This window comes from Scyliorhinus torazame, chromosome 12 (assembly GCF_047496885.1).
Source record: "Scyliorhinus torazame isolate Kashiwa2021f chromosome 12, sScyTor2.1, whole genome shotgun sequence".
In the NCBI taxonomy this organism is placed as follows: Eukaryota; Metazoa; Chordata; class Chondrichthyes; order Carcharhiniformes; family Scyliorhinidae; genus Scyliorhinus; species Scyliorhinus torazame.
The window spans coordinates 153182268-153205287 of record NC_092718.1 but is presented as its reverse complement, the minus strand read 5'-3'; the positions used below and the strand labels follow the sequence as shown (position 1 = coordinate 153205287).

At 45.8% G+C, this 23020-nt stretch overlaps 1 protein-coding gene across 8 annotated transcripts in view; it reads right to left on the bottom strand.

The window, feature by feature from the left end:
- Positions 1-23020, bottom strand: part of srrm3 (serine/arginine repetitive matrix 3) — a 524769-nt gene that overhangs the window by 96423 nt on the left and 405326 nt on the right. For 6 of the 8 annotated variants that reach the window (XM_072469206.1, XM_072469198.1, XM_072469199.1 and 3 more), the window contains 2 exons: positions 14229-14264; positions 6888-6938 (listed from right to left, as the gene is read on the bottom strand). In XM_072469206.1, the coding sequence (XP_072325307.1) occupies positions 6888-6938; positions 14229-14264 (87 nt within the window). The remainder of the gene's footprint in view (positions 1-6887; positions 6939-14228; positions 14265-23020) is intronic. The other 2 variants (XM_072469202.1, XM_072469203.1) reach the window with 1 other exon arrangement.

Here is a 23020-nt window from a genome sequence, read left to right as displayed (position 1 = left end):
ACGTTGAGTTCCCCGACGGCCGCATAGATACTGTCTCACTCAGGGACCTGGCACCATCAGGTTCCACCCCAACACACCCCCCCCACCAATGTGCCCCCCCCTCCCCCCCCACCTCCCACCCCGCCGCCAATATTGACCCCACCAGAGCACCGCCCCTCCCCTATTCCGCACAAGAGGACGAAGAGGACTTCTGCACGCTCCCGGAGTTCCCCGATGACTGGCCAGCATCAGCACTGCCACCACCGCCATCGGTGCCACCTCCACCACCGCCAGCAGTGACTTTGCCGCCACCGTTACGCTGCTCCCAACGAAGCACCAAAGCACCGGACCGGCTGAACCTTTGACAGACTCCGGACCGTCAACATGGACTTATCTTTCCCTACCACCGTACATAATTGCACTAATTGTATCTCGTTTCACGTCACCCCCGCCGGACTCATTTTTAACAGGGGGTGAATGTGATGAACCACAGTAATAGGAGATGTAAGGTAGGACCTGCACTACAGATTCGCCGGTAGCTCCTGCCAGCTGGCTGCGCCCACGGAGAACTGTACAAATATGCATGACCTCCAGTGCCCCGCCATTTCGCCAGCTGCAGCAGGAGGCCACACATCTGACTGTAATAAAGCCACAGTTGTACCCAAATGTAGTCTTTGTGCAATTGATCGTGCATCACCTAGTCACCAGGAAACTCTGTGCAAAGAATCTAAAGTTGTGATTGTGACCTTTGCATAAATATGATTTGCCAACACATGGGCCGGGATTCTCCAAAATCCCAGCTAAGTGTTGACGCCGGTGTAAACACCGGAGTGTTTCATGCCAGTGTCAACGGGCCTCTTGGCCCAGAGATTCAGTGGCCAGCAGGGGGCCAGCACGGCGCTGGAGTGCTCCAAGCAGCTCCAGCGCTAATACGCGGCCCTGCACTGCCGGCGCACCCCGCAGATTCTACCCACTTGCGGCTTACTTATCTTTGACTGACTACAGATCTTGATGTTGCACTGTCCAGATCTTGACCCCCCTGAGTCGGAAGATCAGGTGAGATACGATCGGCTGGATTTCCATCTGAGAACCTTCGCCTGGAATGGCAATCCAACTCTACTACCATTCCAGCGGAGGTAATGGCCCTTAGTTTCCACAACATAAATTGGGACCATTAAAGTTGTAAACTCCTAAGTAACTGTTCTTTGTATACTCTGTTGTATTTACAGTCATAACAGTTTATGACCTAGAATAAGACTGCACGATAGGTAGAGAGTGCTTTTCTTTACAAAGGAACAGCCCCTTGAGCCTGAATTAAGTAAGCCGCTCTTTCCAAGCGCTGGTGCAGACTCGATGGGCCAAATGGCCTCCTTCTACATGCAAATTCTATGAAATCAATTTTCCCACCTTGATTCCATAACCCTTAATACTTTTAGAACTTTTACTCATAGTTATGAATTTTTCAATTAATCCCAAGCGGCAGCAACTTTTTTGAGGAGGAGAGTTCCAGATTTCCACTTCCCTTTGAAGAAAAGAAGCATTTCCTGACATCAACTTTAAATCTAATTTTAAGGTTACACCCCTTTATTCAGGATACCCCCCACCAAAGGGGGAATTATATTCTATCACATCATTTTATAATGTAAAACACCTCCATCATATCATCCTTTAGTGATCTACATGCCAACTATTCTCAGAATTTAACTATTTCAGTTCTGGTGAATTGGCGCCCCACGTCCTCCAAGGCGAATATATCCTAAACGAAGTGAAGTGCCTACAAGTGAATGAATACTCCAGATGGTGTTTTTACCAGATTTTAAGAGGAGTGTAGCATCATTTGCACTAGCTTTTTATGAATTAGTATTATTGGGTTGTTATTATTATTCCTAATCTTATTCCCACAATAGTTCTAGAACACAAATATTTTGGATTATATTATTTTCCTCTGTACATTTCTATCCTCATCCCATCACTTCGATTGCCAAGTTATAGCCTTTATCAATGGATAAAGCTGCCTTAACACTGCATCTAGTGTAGTACAAACAGCAGTTGCGCCAGCATAGAACTATCAGTATACTGCTTATCAACACTACAATGGAAGAGGGAAAGCAAGCACCATTTCTCACCTGAATATTAAATCCCTGCACTGAAAGAGATCTCATTTGAAGCTTCTCATTTGTGTTGGGTCATGAAAAGAAATCCAAAACTATATATCAAAACATTATTCTTTTTGCTATTTTCAAGACTCTCTGCTGAACAAAAAAAGATGGCTGCTATAAGACACATGACCACAGGATTTTATGTTATGGAAGCTACTAACAGGAATTATAAGAACAAAATAACCCGCCTCGCATCGTTGTGGAATCTCACATCCAATTGTATGGACATTATAATCACAAAACCAGGGGACTCATAGAGCTATTAACAGACCCATCGCATACCTGTCCAGGTCCACTTCAAAGTGGACAACTGAAGGGAAATTGTACGCCATTTGCATCTTGACAAGCTTGTGCCTCTAGTGGAATCAGAGGGTCTGCCTAGTGTTAGGTACCCAGCCAGACCCCAATATGTGCTCGGAAACTGAACAAGGAACCCCAACTTTATTCTTAACACAGGACCAACTACATTAACATCACAGAAAATGTTTTACACTTAACAGTTAAACAATTCTTAACAATAAAAGGAAACACTTTACTATTGACTTATAAATTCTCTACCTCCAATTAAGCAAAGCCCATCACAGGCCAAAAGCCGCTTGTAATTAAAGATAGAAAATGCTATGAGCCCTATATAGATAAACAAGTGAATGTTTGTACTACACTACATGCAGTGTTAAGGCGGCTTTATCCATTGATAATGGCTATAACTCGGCAATCAAAGTTATGGGATGAGGATAGAAATGTACAGATGAAAATAATATAATCTGAGATATGTGTACTAGAACTAATGTGGGAATTAGATTAGGAACAATAATAACAACCCTATCAATATTAATTCATAAAAAGCTAGTGCAATTTATGCTACAGTACTCTGTGTAAAAGAGTTGCTTTCAGCAAAGGAGAGAGACCCTTTCAGACACAATCTGCAAGTCCTTCTGTCTTTTACAGACAAAAATCTAAACTGCCTGCCAGAGACCTGGCTCCTCTCATTAATTACATCATCCCTATCCCACTCAGAATCCATGACCATTGTCATGATATTCAGATAAACATCATGGTGCAAACACACATACACACTGATGGACAGATCAACGGACCAATCAATACACACGCAACATCACAGTCAATCACAAGCAAGAGCAGGCACACTATAAAACGGGGAACACGACACTTCCGATTCATTCCAGTAGGAGACAGCTCACGGCACAGAGCTCACAGCAAGCCACTCAGACATTCACCATGTGCTGAGTGCCTCTCCAAGATAGTGGTAGGGCTGGGTCCACAAGTTAGAGGGTAATGAACGAACCACAGTAACCAGTTTACAAATGTTAATAATTGTTAGTAATAAAACTGAGTTGTACCTTCCGCAACGTGTTGGTTCGTCTGTGTAGCAGAGCACCCGACACGACAGCCATGTTTACCTAAGTCTAATCAAAACCTCTCGGGAAACTTCTTTCTATAATTAAAATGCTATTAGCCCTATATAGGTAAACAAGTGAATGCTTAGAATCAATGATTATCTGACTTGAACCACACTTTTATTATATTTGCAGACACACCACCTGCCTATATGTTAAACAAGGATTTTAAAAGTTCGTACTGCAACAGATATATATTACAATTTCTAACCATTTCCTACATTCATCACGCTAGACAATGGCTTACTGACACAAAACCATCAATATGGATGGTAACACTTTCAAAAGCTAATGACTGGGACATTATCAGTCCTGAAATCAAAACCAATTCCAGACATTAGATAAACATCCCTTTGAAATCACTGTGATGAAAGAAGGTCACATGACTCAAGCGATCATTTTGAAACCTCCATTTTTCTTTAGAATCGAGAAATCCTCTGTCTGCTGTGTAAAACCCAACTGGTGAAAAACAAGAAGCAGGACTTCAGGCTGAATAACATTCTGCTCTTCTAAGCCTGCCTGTGCTGGAAGATTTCCTATCATCGCCAACCAGTCTCTGTGTACCAACTTCATCTTGCGGGATCAGCACCAATTGTAAAAAGAACTCTACAACTGCTGTCATCAGCCAGCTGAACCCAAGATCCTACATGAACAAATTCCTCATAATCATGATAATCATGTCAACTAATATTTATTCATGTCAATCTTGTACTGTTATTATTCATAGTTGTAAAACTTTCTTTTTTCTATCCCCCCTTCTGCGTGCAGCGGTGTAGGACATTGTGAACACTCCTCCCCTCAGGTTTTGAATGTGAATAAACTAATCTTCTGAGTTAATCATTATGCAATATTGATGAGAGTTATTAATAAATTGGATCACGCAAATCGAAGGTTTGTGAAAACATGCCACAGCGTACTTTAAAAAATAATTCAAATCACCTGTTGTTACGGACAGTTGGTGAGAAGAAAGAAGTTCAGTTTGCATGCCTCTTCTGCCCGTAACCCTTGTCTATTGAACACAGGGCCAGACCATTCAAAAGTGAAATTAGGATGTAATTCTTTTTACATAGTGGCGAGTAGAGATTTGGAATGCTCTCGTCCAAAAGGTTGTGGATGCTAGGACAATGAGAGTTGGTAGATTTTTACAACGTAAGGGTATCAAAGTGAATGTAGGAAAGATAGGAAAATAGGGTGGAAGTAGATAAGCCATTTGGTGGCCCATGGGACTGAAATGGTCTCCTTCTGTTCCTATTATTATATTGTTGCTAAACATTTGCACTAAGTGAGTTTGGAGGTGAAGCTTCTCACTTGTGTATCAAACACATGCTCTGTGCTACTTCTCAAGAGTTTCAGACTGACTTTGATCGGTCAGACATCAGTAAAAGGTGAACATTTGAAATTAAACAGCAGCTTACTGACTTTCAAGACCTTTCAAAGAAGTGACTATATGTAGTCCGTAGTCCATGTTTGCATACTGCCTTTGGCTTGAAACAAATTAAGATCATGGGCGGGATTCTCTGACCCCCCCCCCCCCCCCCCCCCGCTGGGTCGGAGAATCGCCGGGGACTGGCGTGAATCCCGCCCCCGCCGGTTGCCGAATTCTCCTGCACCGGATATTCGGCGGGGGCGGGAATCGCGCCGTGCCGGTCAGCGGGCCTCCCCCCTGGCGATTCTCCGACCCGCGATGGGCCAAAGTCCCGCTGCTGGAATGCGTGGCCCGCCGGCAAGAATCAAACCACCTCTCTTACCGGCGGGACTAGGCGGCGTGGGCGGGCTCCAGGGTCCTGGGGGGTGCACGGGGTGATCTGGTCCCGGGGGGTGTCCCCACGGTGGCCTGGTCCACGATCGGGGCCCACCAATCTGCGGGCGGGCCTGTGCCATGGGGGCACTCTTTTCCCTCCGCCTTGGCCACAGCCTTCACCATCGCCGACGCGTAAGAGACACCCGCCCTGCGCATGCGCGGGGATGATGTCACCAGCCGGTGACACTCCCGCGCTTGCGCGGACTTCCGCCGGCCGGCAAGGTCCTTTCGGCCCGGGCTGGCATGGCGCCAAAGGCCTTCCATGCCAGCCGGTGGAGCGGAAACCACTCCGGCGCGGGCCTAGCCCCTCACGGTGAGGGCTTGGCCCCTAAAGGTGCGGAGAAATCCGCACCTTTGGGGCGGCCCAACGCCGGAGTGGTTCCCGCCACTCCATCCCGCCGGGACCCCCCGCCCCACCGGGTAGGGGAGAATCCCGGCCCATATTCTGGTGATTTTCTTACTTATGTGGGCACATTCACACTGCTTGTTGTGTACCAGTATGCTGCGAATATTGGCCTGACACTGATCAAAATGTGGAGATTAGAAGCAACATTATGCTGCATTTGTCCAAATTAAGCAGGACCTTCTTGTGGAACTGTGCTTCTCTCACGTCACATTCCAGATGATAGTGGAACTGTCTCGCCAAAGTCTTGGGTAATATAAAAGTGGTGATTCATATGATGGAACTCAAAATGAAAGGCAGAAAAAAGCTTGGCGGGGGGGGGGGGGGGGGGGGGGGTGGGGTGGGGGGGGGTCAGTTGTAAAGGAGGACAAATAATTGGGATACTGATTTCATTTCTGGGCACTGCACCTCATGTGGGATATATTAGCCTTGGAGGATATATAGCAGTAATTCATCAGAATGAAATCATGACTGAAAAGGTTAAATTATGAGAACACATCATGTATAAATCATTAATGGGTGATATAATAGATGTTCAATATGAATAGGGGTAGGGGAACATTTTCTTGATAGTGATAGAATTGTAATAGTATGTAACATAATTTTCAAAAGGTCGATGAATCCAGCCCTGACATGTATTTATCGTAAGAACATAAGAACTAGGAGCAGGAGTAGGCCATCTGGCCCTTCGAGCCTGCTCCGCCATTTAATGAGATCATGGTTGATCTTTTGTGGACTCAGCTTCACTTTCCCGCCCGAACACCATAACCTTTTATTCCTTCATTCTTCAAAAAGCTATCTATCTTTATCCTGAAAACATTTAATGAAAGAGCCTCAACTGCTTCACTCGGCAGGGAATTCCATAGATTCACAACTCTTTGGGTGAACAAGTTCCTCCTATTTAACTCCTAACTGCTATTTAACATTACGTATTTAACTCCTGTTGCTCAGATTAAAGCCTTGTTCGCATGATGAGTTTCCGAGCTGACCAATTTATGTTCTTCATCAGATAGGATTACTCTGTTTTGTATTAAACTACATTATTGAAAGTTTTAAACTAATGTCACGAGAACATACAAACAAAGAATAAAACACCGCAAAGCTGACTATTAACTAATTCAACTCACCGCTTTCTTTGTTTGCTCCTGTCTTTACGTTTGCATTTAGGAGTTGTAGACCTACAAGACAAATCAATACAAATGAGGCAAGGATGTAGAATTCCCCAGGAATGCTTCATACCTGCCTCCATAACCCTTAAAACTCTTAATGAACAAAATTCCATTAAATTATACATTAAATAATTAAGCAGAGGAATTTCTTCTCATAAGCTGTTTTATTTTAATTAATTCGTGCTCACCATGGTGAGCAATAATAATTTTGGAGAATGGTGCACTTTGCCATAATTTGCTCTAAATGTCAGCATCAAATATTTCCAGGTCAGAGGGCAATTGATCCCATGGACCAGATGCATAGTTAAACTTTCCCTACTGTTTCCCAATAATGCAACTTTACTACATCCATGACCACCCCTTACAGCACATACATGAACTTTCAATTTTGAATATTATTCAGCCTTGTGAGACAGGCTGGTGGCAAAGTAAAACGTTTCATAGTTAGTATCTACATAAAAAAGGAACTGGATTGAGGCTACTCCTGCAGGTACCATGCCCTAACAGGACACTTGTGACCAAGGACTTACATTGGATTGGTCTATGGCTCTGCTTGACAAAGTACTGCAGTGGTTTGCCATTGCCTGCTGCAGTGTGGCTGACCAGGAAACTCCCACTCTTGCCACGTGTCATATTGGAAGGTTTTTGAGGCTGATAATCAACCTTTTTGGCTGTGTTGTGAATGCATCTTCCATGGCCATCAGGTCCTGAAGTGCATCTTGAACCCACTAATTAGAAGCTATTATTAAAGACATTCTAGCAGGACACTTGGATAAAATCAAGGTGATCAGGCAGAGTCAACATAGTTTTGTGAAAGGAAAATCATATTTACCCAATTTATTGGAGTTCTTTGAAGTAGTAACATCTGCTGTGGATAAAGGGGAACCAGTAGATGCACTGTACCTTAGATTTCCAGAAGGCATTTGAAAAGGTGCTACTTATTGGCATGGATAGATTGGCTAGCTAACAAGAAACAGAGAGTGGGCATAAATGAGTAATTTTCTGGTTGGCAAAATGATAACCAGTAGTGTGCCACAGGGATCAGTGGCAACACCATGGGCTCTTAATCTTATGACTTTACCTTTCGTGAGGTACCTTGTTGAACACCTTCAGGAAGTCCAAATACAACACATCTACTGGTTCCCCTCTATCCACTCTGGTTGAGACTTCCTCAGAAAACTCTAATAAACTAGTCAGACATGATTTCCCTTTCATGAAGGCGGACTCTGCTTGATTAGATTATAATTTTCCAAATATGCTGTTGTTACTTCCTAAATAACTGATTGCAATATTTTCCCAATAGATGTTAGGCTTATCAGCCTATAGCTACCCTAATTTTGCCTCTCTCCCTTTTTGAATAGGGGTGTCACATTGGCAATTTTCTAATCCTCCGGTACTTCTCCAGAATCCAAAGATTTCTGGAAAACCACAACCAATGCTTTCACTATCTCTGTAGCTACTTCTTTTAGGATCCTAAGATGCAAGCCACCAGGGACAGGAGACTTAACCTGCCTTAGCCCCATCAGTTTATCTAATAATACCTCTCTAATGATGGTGATGGTATTTAACTCCTCCCCGTATTCTTTAGTATTAATGGGGTGTTCAAAACATCTTCGACCTGAAAGACTGATACAAAATATCTGTTTAACTCCTCTGCCATTTCCTTGTTTCCCATAACTATCTCCCCAGATTCATTTTCCAAGGGGTCTATGTGCACTTTGACCTCTCATTTCCTTTTTATATATTTAAAGCTCTTATTGTCAGTTTTAATATTCCTCACTAGTTTGCCCTTGTAGTTTATTTTCTCTCTATTATCTTTTTAGTCCTCCTTTGCTGGATTCTGAAATTATCCCAGTCTTCGGGGCTATCACTGTCTTTAGCATCCTTATAAGATTTTTCTTTCAACTTAATGCTCTCCTTCACTTCCTTGGTTAGCCATGCTTGGTTTATCCCTCTCTTAGAATCTTTCCTCCTTACTGGGATATATTTTTGCTGAGAGTCATGAAACACCTCCTTAAATGTCTGCAACTGTTTGTCATAGAATCATAGAATCCCTATAGTGCAGGAGACCATTCGGCCCATTGAGTCTGCACCGTCTCTTCAAATGAGCACTCCACCCATGTCCATCTGCTCCAACCCGCCCGATCCCTGCAACTCCATAACCTAACCTGCGCATCCCTGGGCTCTAAGGGGTAATTTATCACGGCCAATCCCCAACCCATACAGGTACAAAGACAGGTAGTATTGAAGAATGAGGGGGGCTGCAAAAGGCCTTGGACAGGCTAGGATAGTGGGAAAATAAGTGGCAGATGGAATACAATGTGGTAACGTGTGAGGTTATGCACTTTGTGGGAAGAATGTAGGCATAGACTATTTTCTAAATGGGAAAAGGCTTAGGAAATCAGAAGCACAAAGGGACTTTGAAGTCCTAGTTCAGGATCCTCTTAAGGTTACTGTGCAGGAAGGCAAATGCAATGTTAGCATTCATGTTGAGAAGTACAAGAGCAGTGATGTACTTCTGAGGCTGTATAAGGCTCTGGTCAGACCTCATTCGGAGTATTGTGAGCAGCTTTTGGGCCCGTATCTAAGGTTTGATGTGCTGGCCCTGGAAATGGTCCAGAGGAGGTTCACAAGAATGATCCTTGGAATGAACAGCTTGTCATATGAGGAGTGGTTGGGTCTGTACTCATTGAAGTTTAGGAGGATGAAGGGGGATCTTATTGAAACTTACAGGATACTGAGAGGCCTAGAAATGAAAATGAAATGAAAATTTCATATAGAGTGGGCGTGGAGAGGATGTTTCCACTGGTATGAAAAACTAGAACCAGAGGGCACAGCCTCAGACTGAAGGGACGATCCTTTAAAACAGAGATGAGGAGGAATTTCTTCAGCCAGAGGGTGTGGAATCTGTGGAACTCTTTGCCGCAGAAGGGTGTGGAAGCCAAATCACAGTGTCTTTAAGAAAGTGATAGATAGGTTCTTGATTTAATAAGTGGATCAGGGATAATGGGGAGAAGGCAGGAGAATGGGGACGAGAAAAATATCAGCTATCATTGAATGGTGGAGCAGACTTGATGGCTGAGTGGCCTAATTCTGCACCTATGTCTTATGGTCTTATGATCATTGGACTGTGGGAGGAAACCAGAACACCTGGATGAAACCCACGCAGACACTAAGAACATTGTTTACTGTCTTTCCTGCTAATCTATTCCCCCAGTCCACTTCAGTTAACTCTATCCTCATTTTGTTGTAATTCCCTTTATTTAAGTTAAATACAGATGTTTCTGACCCAGTTTCTCACACTCAAACTACTTCCTGAGAGATCTTTTACACTGAGGGCATTTGCTAAACCTGCCTTATTACACATTGCCAGGTCCAAGATAGACTGTTCTCTGGTTGGCTCCATGATTTATTGCTCCAGGAAACTCGCTCCAGGAAACTATCTCTAATGCACTCTAAGAATTTGTTGTTTTAGCTACCCTTTCTAACTTGACCAACCAATCTTTTTTTTTATTATTGTCACAAATAGGCTTGCATTAACACTGCAATGAAGTTACTGTGAAAAGCCCCTAGTCGCCACACTCTGGCTTCTGTTCGGGTACACAGAGGGAGAATTCAGAATGTCCAATTTACCTAACAGCTCGTCTTTTGGGGCGTATGGGAGGAAACCGGAGCATCCGGAGGAAACCTTTGCGGATATGGGGAGAACGTGCAGACTCAGCACAGATAGTGACCCAAGCGGGAATTGAACCTGGGACTCTGGCGCTGTGAAGCAACAGTGCTAATCACTGTGCTACCGTGCCGCCCTACAATCAACATGAAGGTTAAAATCATCTACAATTATTGCTCTATTCTTTTTACACAGTCCTATTATTTGTTGGTTTATACCCTTCCCTACAGCGTGGCTACTCTTTGAGGGTCTGTACGCTACTCCTACCAATGTCTTCTTTTCCTTGCTGTTTTTACCTCTACCCAAATGGACGAGACATCACCCGAGTCTATGTCGTCTCTCCCAACTGTCCTCATTTCATTTCTTATTAACAGTTCTATCCCACCACCTTTTCCATCCCTCCTGTCTTTTCAAAACATCAAATATCCCTAAATATTAAGTTCCTAGTTTTGATCATCTTGTAACCATGTCTCCGTAATGGCTATGAGATCATATCCATTTACCTGATTTGTGCCATTAGTTTGCCTACCTTATTCCGAATGCTTTGCGCATTAAGATACAAAGCCTTTAGGCTTGCCTTTTAGCCATTTTTAATCATCCTCACTTTTCCTTGTACTGTGACCCTATTTGCATCTCACCCTTGATTATCCTGTCTACCATTTTTGCATTTTACTGTTTTTTCTTTTATTACTGTCCTTGTTTCTCTTGCCATTGTTACCCTGCTTAGGTTCCCATTCCCCTGCCATTCTAGTTTAAACTCTCCGCAAGCACACTAGCAAATATTCACCTTGGACATAAGTCCCGGTTTTGCTCAAGTGCAACCTGTCCAGTTTGTACTGGTCCCACATCCCACAGAACCAGTCCCATTGCCCCAGGAATCTGAAACCCTCTCCCCTGCACCATCTGTTCAGCCATATATTCATCCTATATATCCTGCTCTTTCCACTCTGTCTAGCATGTGGCACTGGTAGTAATCCTGGGATCACCATCTTTGAGGTCCTACTTTTGAACTTGCTTCCTAACTCCCTATATTCTGCTTTTAGGACTTCATCTCCTTTTTTACCTATGTCTTTGGTACCAATGTCTACCACAACCACTGACTGTTCTCCCTCCCCTTCAGAATGTCCTGTAACCGGTCTGAGACATCCTCGACCCTGCCACCAGGGAGGCAAAATACCATCCTGAAGTCTCATTTCCAGCCAAAGAAATGCCTATCTATTCCCCTTACAATTAAGTCCCCTATAACTATTGCTTTCTCACACTTTTTACTTCTCCTCTGTGCAGCAGAGCCAACTATGGTGCAACACATTTGGTTGTTGCTGCTTACCCCTCAACAGTATCCAAAGTGGTATATCTGTTCTGTAGGGGAATGGCCACAGCAGATTCCTGCACTGCCTGCCTCTTGCTCTGCCTGGTGGTCACCCATTCCCTTCCTGACTGTGGAGTCTGAGCCTGTGGTATGATCTCTATATGTGCTATACATCTACATAAATGACTCTGCCTCCGAAATTACTGTCATCTACAAGATGGATATATAGCTGCTCTATTCATTTACCCAAGTCATTACTATATATGGTGAAAAGCTGCGGCCTCAGCACAAGTCTCTGGAACACCATTTGTCACATCTCGCCAATCAGAACGCATTGACTTCATCCCTGGTTTCTGTCTCCTACCTAGAAGCAACTCATGTCATAAAGTTAATTCTAATTCCATTTCCCCCCCTTGTTTGCTAATACTGTCTTGTGCAGAATTTTATCAATTGACTTCTGGAAGTCTATATAGATTAGAAAAGTAATTACTCCCCTGTCCAGCAAAGTGGTGACCTCTTCAAAAAAATCCAACTAGATTAGCCAGATTTAACCTACCCTTCATTAAACTAGGCTGACTTGATTCGATTATTCCATCATTTATTTTTTTTGGCCAATGTGTATCATGTCGGTGAGGTTTCCAACAACTCTATAAAAATGGGATTCAGTCAAGGGGATCCGTCTGGGAGTGCAACGGTAAGTATAACGCCCGGTGAGAGAGGGACATTCACGGGCAGTGCCTTGGCACAGGTTGACACCGCCAGGTTAGCACAGTGCCAACCTGGCTGTGCCAACTAGTGCCGGGGCAGGCCCTCATGGGTGGCCCATGGCGGGGGGAGGGGGGCTGTGGGTGGTATTCTAGTTTTATGTGATCAGGGGTGGGGAGGGCGGGCAGTGAGGGGGGGGGGGAAATTGCAGGCAATGGGCGGGGGGAGGAGCACTGTGGGGGGGGGGGGGGGGGGAGCGGCAATACTCCCATGGTGATGGGGAGGTCCTGATCATTGTCCAGTGGTGGGGTGGGTAAGAGTCCGGTGACTGTCTGGGGGAGGGCCCCCGATACTTCCATGGCGGGTGATGGGGAGGGGGGAAAGAGTTGAACCTCAGTGCTGATTGGTTCACCCTTTGCTTTAAGGATGCCGCCCCATTCTCTGTGGAGCCAGATGCCGGCTCTATCAGACGTCGCCCGCCGGAATGATGGTGCAAATCCCACCCACTCAATTTTATTTCTTGGAGAGACTCAGGATCGGGAGAGAAAACTGTTTGTGCAGCTGAAGAGCTACACGTCAGTTTTCAGTCTGAGCCTGATGCTTTGGAAAATATGGTAAGATTCTACCCATGGTGTGGTCAATATAAGAAAGGTCCCATGGTCTTTCACAAGTAGGGGGAATGAAAACAGCTGTCAGGGCAGGAAGGGAGAGATTAAATTGGATGAAGACTTGGTTGAAGGGATTGGTTTAGAGGAGGTTTTGAGAAGATGGAGCGACAGAGAGTGAGAGGCATTCAAAGAAGTTCATGGAGAGCCTACCAAAAAGTAGAACCAAAAGATGTCTGCAGGCTGCGTCAAGAATGATTGGGAAATGGGAAGAGTACTGGGTGGAGGCACTGAAGGTCAAAGTTAGAGGATGAGACCTCTTTGATCAAGCTTTTGGTCTCCTTCCCTAAAATCTCCTGGACTGTATTCTCCACCCAACTGCGCCACATTTCTGTTTTACCCCGACGGCGGGATGCTCCGTTACGCCGGCCGGTCAATGGGGATTTCCATTGTGGGGCTACCCCACGCCATCGGGAAACCCCGGGGCTGCTGGCAAACGGAGCATCCCGCCGGCGGAGAATCCAGCCCCCATGTTGCTCCACGTCAAACCTTGTCTCAGTAAGTTCCTCTGAGGCACCTTGGAATGTTCACTTCATTAAAGGCACCATATAAATGAAAGTTGCTGTTGCAGGATTTTAAAACGTAAGCTTAGCATCACCTAACCAGAACTATTGAGAGGCAGAAACCAAAAGCTTGGTCAAAAAGGTCCCATCCCATCAAGTTTGTATCTTGAAAACGGTGTCCACTTTTTCCTCCATTAATTTTGGTGCCTTTTGATATGGAGGCATTGGCTATGAAGGTTTTAATGAATTTCAGGAGCAACAAAGCTTCAGACCTTATCCACCAGCTCAGAGTGTGACTTTGGATTGAGGAAACGGGCAACTTTAGGGATACCCAAATTTGGTGTCCATTTCTAATGAAAATTAAAATGTGATCCTGAGGAACTGAGCAGTAGCAGTGGGCAGTGAATGGATACTTCACAACAGTATTGGATGATTTAATATGCTTACCGATGCCTCCTCTTTTTTCTGGAACCTGAATCAGACCTGGACAGGATGAGAAATGAGTAAATACAGGTTTTAATTGATGTAACCTTGAACACAGCGCACTATGTTCATTTATCTGTAATATAAACTGGCATATATCAAGATTATTTAAATGAGTGGTTCATTTCAAGGGAGGTCTGCATAGAATTTACAGTACAGAAGGCGGCCATTCAGCACATCGAGCTGCACCGGCCCTTGGAAAGAGCACCCTACTAAAGCCCACATTTCCACCCTATCCCTGTAACTCAGTAACCCCACCTAACCTTTTCTTGGGACACTGAGGGCAATTAAGCATGGACAATCCACCTAACCTGCACATTTTTGGACTGTGGGGGGAAATCGGCGCACCCGGAGGAAACCCATGGAGACACGGGGAGAACGTGCAAACTCCGCACAGACAGTGACCTAAGCCGGGAATCGAATCCAGGTCCCTGGTGCTGTGAATCAATAGTGCTAACCACTGTGCTACCGTGCTGCACATTTATGGTACAATGGGTTTGAGACTCACTCCAGGACCTGACGGTGTGTTCATAATGTGGTCCAACAGATTTCTCAATCTGAAAATCTGTCCAATGCGTCTATGGCAGGTGGAAGCTAGAACCATATGGTAGCTGCAGCACTCATTCTCAGTGACAGACTCCTGTGCAGGTTCTAACCATGGCATGCACTCTGTGGCAAATGCTCTCCTTGCTTTGAGGGACTACCAAAGGGAGAGATTCATTTTAAAATAAGAAAGGCATTTCCTTATTAAGCATAAGAACATTTTGGGCCTTCCCTGGCCTTTGTAGGTGTCATGAGGTGTCATCCAGAAACACCCAGATGTCGTTTTCTCTCAGATGTATATTTAATAGGATTAATCGGGAAAAGACTTTTCAGGTTTTCAGTAGAATATCAAAACACCACCAGACAGAACTCAGGCCCCATCTTTAATATAACAAAAACAGAAAATACTGGACAATCTCAGCAGGTCTGACAGCATCTGTGGCGAGAGAAGAGAGCCAACATTTCCTGTCTGGATAACTCTTTGTCAAAGCATGCACCCCTAACAACCCTTATGGGTCTTTATGCACCACCCGTAACCACGCCATGTGGCCCCTCATGCTCCTCATGGAACTTGCATGCCAATTCATCCGCTATATGCTACGTAGAACCAATGAACCTTACGGTAACAGTAGAATGTGTAAAAAAAAAAAAAAAGTTTTTAAAAGGTAATTCATTAATGAGTTCCTCATTCAAACAAAATCTAATTTCTACTACAGCCCAATAAATGTGTCAATCATCCACACTCCTTAAAGCTTCAATAGCTGAACCTGCAAGCACATGGAACCTCTTCACCTTGTGAAAATAAACATTGTGAAATTGTCAGAATAGATCAGTCAGCTGGACTGGTCAGTCAAGCGATGTTTCCCCCTCGGACTCAGGTGATTTTAGTGCTCAAATGGATGTTTAGGCTCTCGGCCAAGAATACATAATGCAGCTTGGCTAAGAGCTCAGGAATCCAATAGCTGCTTTAAGGGGCTGGGGCATGATGGTGGTATTGGGGACACCATTACTCACAAAAAATAGTAAGAGATGAATTTATGGGAGGGGGAGAAGTTTGAGGTGAACTGGGGGTGATGAGAGGTGCTACAAGAAACAGAATGAAGTATTGGCAGAATAGAAATGAACAGGACACTTGTGGCCATGAGGCAGAGCATCCCTATTTGTCCAGGGCTTTAATAGTCTGCCTGTACCTGCGGCATTGTCACTAGATTGCTGGATCCACCAACGAACACCTGCCTTTGTTGTGTAATCACCTGCTTTTTGCGCCCACTGCTATCTATTTAGTTTTAATTGCCCAAGCGCCGAGTCCTGACACGCAAGCGTAAGAGGTTCCCACTTTGGATTCCGCCATCACGACCCACATGCTTCGCATTAAACTCTGCCCATCATCTGGGAAGGAATTCGGAAAGAACTGAATTTATTGAGATTAAGGAACAATCGTGACAAGACCTAATTCCGGATTGCTGCAAGTGGTACTCAAAATGGTGGTCCTCTGGTGCTGGATATTATGGAGCTCGCTGGAGCATGCAAGATGGCAGGCGAGCACAGGAGGTTGCACGTCAAACTTCAGGCAGTAGGAAAACTATAACGATTAAGTCAGCGGTGGGTAGGTAACAAAACAAGAGACTGGCCTTTTAGTTAATTGTCTATTTGCAGATAATTTAAATGAATTTCGATGCGAGTTAATCCTGCCTCTGTCATTTATTGAAACTCATATGCTTCGTACATGCCTTCAGTAACCAACACAGTGAAAGCTGGTGATACCTTGACTGACTGTGAGACTGAGTCAGGGGATTGATCTGGGAGATTTTTTCTCTGGAAACATTTGCTGAGTTGACATTCTGAAGGGCGGACCCTCAGGCAGGAAGTTTAGGACCCGTAAGTATCGTGTCTAAAATTTCAAAGGGCAGCGCAGACCTGAGGTGCAGAGTGGTCATCTCTTCAAGTGGTATCACAAGTCCGAGACCCTGAGAGAGGACACTCAGGAGGCTGCCTGCAAGGAAAGGAAAAGGTAGTGGCAGCACGGGAATAATCCACCCTGTCCTACTGTGACATCTCAGACCTCAGATGAATCTGTCGCTGGCCTTGAATGATCTTGTCCATTAGTGGACAAATATTCTACTTGATCTTTGGAACATCTTCTCGCAACAGAAATTCACATGCTGGAGATGGAAACCTCTTAAAAATCCTGCAGACCAAATCCCAACTCCGACAGGGTGGCTGTCTTTTAAATATGGTGCCAACTGCTGTATGGCCATCAGGTGATGCAAAATTCCCCCCCCCCCACCTACACAACCACCAGCCCCAGCTAGGCAATGAGACAGCAAACCCACATCACCCGTATGCAGGAGCTTGCCACCATGTATTCAAGACCGGACAACCACCATAGCCCTGGACCAGATCCCGAACAACCTCTGGGTCTACTGACAGGTGCTGCGATGGTAAGACTAAATTCAGTACATAGAGTTTATCTTTAGAAGTCATATAAAATAATAGTGAGAAGTTGCGGTAGGGATTTGCAACACAGGGTTCTCAAAGACAAAGCTATAAGTGACTCACTTTATGGCAGAGATAATCATATCACAGAATATTGTACTATAGTACCAGTAGAGTGCAAGATATATTTTTGAACTAAAGGGCAATTTAGCACTGCCAATCCACCTACCCTGCACATTTTTGGGTTGTGGGGGTGAGACCCTCGCAAACACAGGGATAACGTGCAATTTCCACGTGGACAGTGACCCGGGATTGAGCCCGGGCCCTCGCGTCACCGTGCCGCCCTTAGAATGTTTAGTGTACTGCTTCAATACACCGTTAGCAAGATCAGAAACTAATTCCGTGGAAAATTATGTAATGAAGCTAAGACCTCACTCTATGGGCGTGATCTACTCGAATAGAAATAGAGTAGCCGGCAGTCGGAGCGCTGAGAAACACCATGTTATTGAATACCCATTTGTGTAGATACAGAGCCTCAGCGGGAAAGGCCCTGACGGGGCCGCACTTAGTCCCATTTTATGCACAGAGGTGCTCTGCTCACTGGAACTCTGCATCTGTGGAGACAGAAGGGAGCTAACGTTTCAAGTCTAGATTACTCTTTGTCAAAGCTGGAGAGAACTGGAAATAGGATCAGCTTCTCCTGTTGTGGGGGATGGGTGGAGAACTGGGGCTGGACAGTGGGGCAGGGATAGGTGGCGACTGGCAAAGATGTCGTGGATAGGAAGACAAATTTATTGTAAATGGAGATGATCAAAACTAAGAAGAGTGCTGATAGTGGCGCATAACGAGATTAGAATGTGTTAATGGCCAAACAAAGGTAAGCAATGTGTCAAAGGGCAGCTAGTAATAGGGAACAGATGGCCCAAGTGGGGTCCGGGGGGGGGGGGGGGAGAAGAGAGGAAACAATAGTGAGGGGAAAACAGAATGATGGAAGAAATGAAAGTAAATTGATAGAAATAAAAATGGGGGGGGAAGGTGGAAGAGAGAATACACAGTCTGAAATTGTTGAACTCAATGTTAAGTCCAGAAGGCTGTAATGTGCTGAATCAGAAGGTGAGGTGCTGTTCCTCCAGTTTCCGCTGGGTTTCACTGGAACACTGCAGCAGGCCAAGGACGGACATGTGGACGTGAGAGCAGGATGGTGAGTTGAAATGGGAAGCGACAGGAGGGTCTGGCTCCTGCTTGCGGGCAGACCGGAGGTGTTCTGTAAAGTGGTTACCCAGTCTGCGTTTAGTCTCTCCTATGTAGAGTAGACCCGCATTGGGAGCAGCAAAAGCAATAGGCCAGATTGAAGGAGGTGTACGTGAAGTGCTGTCTCACTTGAGAAAATCGTGTTTAGATCCAGTATCTCTATTTTTGTTTCAGATTCCAGCATCCTTAATAATTTGCTTTTAACTTTATTATCTGGCCTTTGCCCTGTAAAACTTTCTTTCTCTATCATGCCTCTTCTATTGTATGAGTGAAAAGAGGCTGCATTGCAACTGTCCTCCTGTGTTTGAATCTGTGCAGATAAACTAATCTTCTGAGTTTATCCTATCACAACTATCCCGCACATCGGCAGTGGGTGGTGTATTCGGATATCGGGGGGGTGGGGGGATTTGGAAATCAGGGTGGGGGGAGGTGTTGGAAACCGGGAGGGGAGTCTGAGATCTGGAGAGGTGTTCAGGTCGGGGGCATGGAGCTGGGTGGTGGCGTTGTTCATGTCAGGAGGATGGTTGGGTCAGTGCTGGAGGCCTGGGAGGGGTCGGGAGGGAATCAAGCCGGGCGTGGGGGATCCTGTATGGGTGGGGGAGTGGGCAATACGGTGGTGCATGGGGGGGTCCCCTGGGGGACCAGTGGTGTGGTGGGTTTCCCATGCGGGGATTAGTTTGGGTCTTTAAAATAGTTACACTGACGTTAAAAGTGCTTTTTTCCCCCCTTCTAACCAGATGGGAAGTTTTGTGTGTGCGTGTGTGTGTTGGGGAGGGGGGCGTGGGTGGCACTGCTGGACATGGGTGGGCCGGGGCACAGAATAATGCTGGGCAGGGGCATTGCCTGGCGCATGCTCAGGGGGCGCGGTTTGAGTCGGGTGGTGGGTGGGGCCGGCGCCAACCGACACGTGCGGCACTGTGAACCTTCTTATGACACTGGATGCTGGACATCCTGGTGACGCTCCCTGAGCTGACAGCCACTGCCACTTCCTCCTAGGTGGCACTGGCTGCCCTGTGGCTGACCATCAAAGACCTTCGGGTGAACAGAGCATCCTGTCTGATTTTGACCACGTCCAACAGTCTGGCCAGATCAGCATCACCGAATCATGGGGCTGTTCTCCTTGGAGGCACGGATGCTAGCTGTGTGGGCTTAACTGTGCAGGAGCGGTTTATGTGGCCTTGTTAGCAGGGGTATGGCGAGCATGGTCCCGATGAATCAGCCAGCGGGACAGTCATTTGCTGCGTGAACCTGTGGGGCCTCGTTAAGTGGATCAATTAATGTTGTGTAGCAGTGACAGCCTCACCAGGCCGAGCGTCGGGAAGCTCGCGGCAGTTCCGGCTCACTACCACACTTAGAACCTTTCCATTAAATGGCACCCCTTATATAGGAACGTTCAAGAGGTATTCTCTGTTGTGTTATGTTTTTTCATGTAGCATAAGTTGCCTCCTTGATGTGTACTCTGACAAAGGAAGGGTCAGACTTGGAGATAGGTTTAACACATTTATTGAATAATTAACAATTCTCCTAATTGAGTTCGACTCTCCTGCTGATCTTGCTATAGTAACTCAGTCTAACTAACCAGTCTGCTCTAATCCATGCGGGGGGTGTGATGCTTCTTGATCTGCCCCTGTCTCTCGGAGTGTCGCCAATGGAAAGAGAAAGAGCATGTGTGCCCTGTCCTTTTATATGGGTAGCCCCCTTGTGGTAGTGTCATCTCTGGGTGTGTCTTGACTGCCCATTGGTCGTGTCCTATCTTATTGACCTACTGGTTGAAAGTCTGTGTGTCATGATGTCTCTGGTGCTCCCTCTAGTGTTTATTTAGTTCTAGAGTATCTACATTAACCCCTTGTGTATCTACAGTGATGCATATGACCACATCCCCCCTTTTTTCATGTTACATAATTTCTGTACAGTATTAAAGAAAATTGAACAAAATAGGTAGATACGTGATGACATGTACAAATCATGATGACAGTGATGATTACACAATACCAAATAATATGTATGAGTCCAAAGTTTATGAGTTAATATGGTCGAGTGGCTTTCTTGTTTTGTTATTGAGGTGTCGATGTTGATGTTGACATTTCATTGTGAAAGCCGTCAGTGTCCCTGTGCTTAAGGAATCAAGGAGTGATCAGGAGGTGTGCAAATGGTCAAATCACTTTGTTGTCCGATTTGGACTCTTTTTTTTCGATGCTTGTGGTAGCGATGTAGTATGTAATCTGTGTCGTCCGACCTGGACTGTTCCTTGTGATTGCGATATTGATGCCGTATGTCATCTGCCTTGAAAGCTGGTTTGCTTGTTCGTAGTGGAGCAAACTCATCTGCCTCGAAAGCTGGTTTGCTTGTTCGTAGTGGAGCAAACTCATCTGCCTCGAAAGCTGCTTTGCTTGTTTGTAGTGGAGCAAACTTGAATCAGTGAGATTTGCTGTCATGCCATGGTATGGCTGTACTCTTGCCAGTGTCAGGAGCTGTGCTGTTACATTGTCCTGCATTTGCAGAGTTGTACCATGTTGAAAGAGTCGTTGGTCCAGTGTTGTTGTTTTTGTTGTGCTTGTTGTTGACGTTGGTGCCTTTGGTACACTTCTTGTTGTTGTCTTTGTTGTTGCTTTTGTAGGTTTTGTTGTTGTGTTTGTTGCGCTCAATGACCACACCGTGTGGAGAATTCGAGTTCTTCACAAAGTTACTTGTATCAGTGTCCTTTGTGGCATCTGCTGTTTCATTGAGCGTGCCATCTCTGATTCCTCGGTGCTCCCCGTCTGGAGTCATGTCCGGTGCACTGGAATCATCTTTGGCTTGTCGATTGTCCCCGTCTGGAGTCCTTTCTGGTTCACCTGAATCAGCTTTGGTTTCTTGACGCTCCCCGTCCGGAGTCATTTCAGGTTCACTTGAATCATCTGCGGTGTCACTTGAATCATCTGAGGTGTCTTGATGCTTCCCGTCCGGAGTCAAAATGTTCAGGAATGCATTTTCTTGTGGAGACGCTCGAGTGGATGAGGTTTGAATTAACGTGGTGTCACTGGAGTCACTAGTAGCCTCACTTTGATTGTCGAGTGCCTCTGTACATACTAGCGGAGAACAGTCAGTCTCGCTGTCATGTTGCACATCTTGTATGGGAATTGTGAAGCCTTTGTCACTTGTCGTACATACAGTGGGTAGACCTTCAGTGTCTTCTTGTCGGTTAAATGAGCTGGGTAGACTGTCAGAGTCTTTTTCTGGTGGCTCAAATAATCTGGGTAGACTGTCATAGTCGCTTTGTTGTTCACGTGAGCGTGGTAGACTGTCATAGTCTTCTTGCTGTGCACTTGAGCGTGGCAGACATGCATCGTCTGCTGCTGATTGCTCAGATAAGGTTGCTAGACCTTCATGGTCTTGTTCGTGCAAGGACTGCGCTCTGGAGTCTTGCGTTGCTTCCATCGTGGAGTCTGTCAACGAGCTCGCTGTGGAGGCTTGTATCGCGCTCTCTGTGGAGTCTGGCATTGTTCCCTGTGTGGAGTCATGCAGTGGTCTCGCTGTGGATTCGATCTGTGCGCTCTCAACGGAGTCGTGCAGTGGTCTCATTGTGGAGTCTTTCTGTGTTCTCTGTGTGGAGACATGCAGAGTTTTCGCTGTGGAGTCTGTCATCGCTTTCTGTGCGGAGTCGGGGACTCTTTGTGGTGTGTGGAGCACTGTTCGTGGTGCGTGGAGCACTGGTGTGGCGTCAGCCTGCTCTCTGTGGGCTTGTACCTCTCTCTGTCTCTTGGCGTCAGGCCGCTCTCTGTGGGCTTGTACCTCTCTCTGTCTCTTGGCGTCAGGCCGCTCTCTGTGGGCTTGTACCTCTCTCTGTCTCTTGGCGTCAGGCCGCTCTCTGTGGGCTTGTACCTCTCTCTGTCTCTTGGCATCAGGCCGCTCTCTGTGGGCTTGTACCTCTCTCTGTCTCTTGGCGTCAGGCCGCTCTCTGTGGGCTTGTACCTCTCTCTGTCTCTTGGCATCAGGCCGCTCTCTGTGGGCTTGTACCGCTCTCTGTCTCTTGGTGTCAGGCCGCAGCAGAATCCTGTACTTCTGGGTTAGGATGTCGTCTGTGCTGGGCTGAGGATCCTCAAATCCGAAGAACTCGTCCATGTCTGTGTCGGATTCTTCACTGTACGACACATCTCGTTGCGGTTCGGATTTGGTACTGAGGTCGCCACATCCAATGATGAAATCATCTTCCAAGTCGTAGTCTTCAAGGACCATATAATCACTTTATGTGTCGGAGCTATCATTCTGCTCACGATGTCCAAAGAAGTAATCAACGTCTGAGTCGTAGTCGTCAAGGACTAAATCATTACTTTGGGTGGTGCTAACTGCGTGTTGCAGGGTTCTGCGGAGGTTACATTCAGCTACTGGTCGAAGTTCAGGATTGTGCTGTCGTTCCAGGTGAAAGAATTGTGTTTTCCGGCGTGAATTTTTAAAAAACTGTTTTGGGACATTTCCCCTTTAAGTGGGCATGGTCTGGGGCTTCTGAAGTCATGCCGCTTGTGACGTAGAGCGTAGGAGTGGATCGT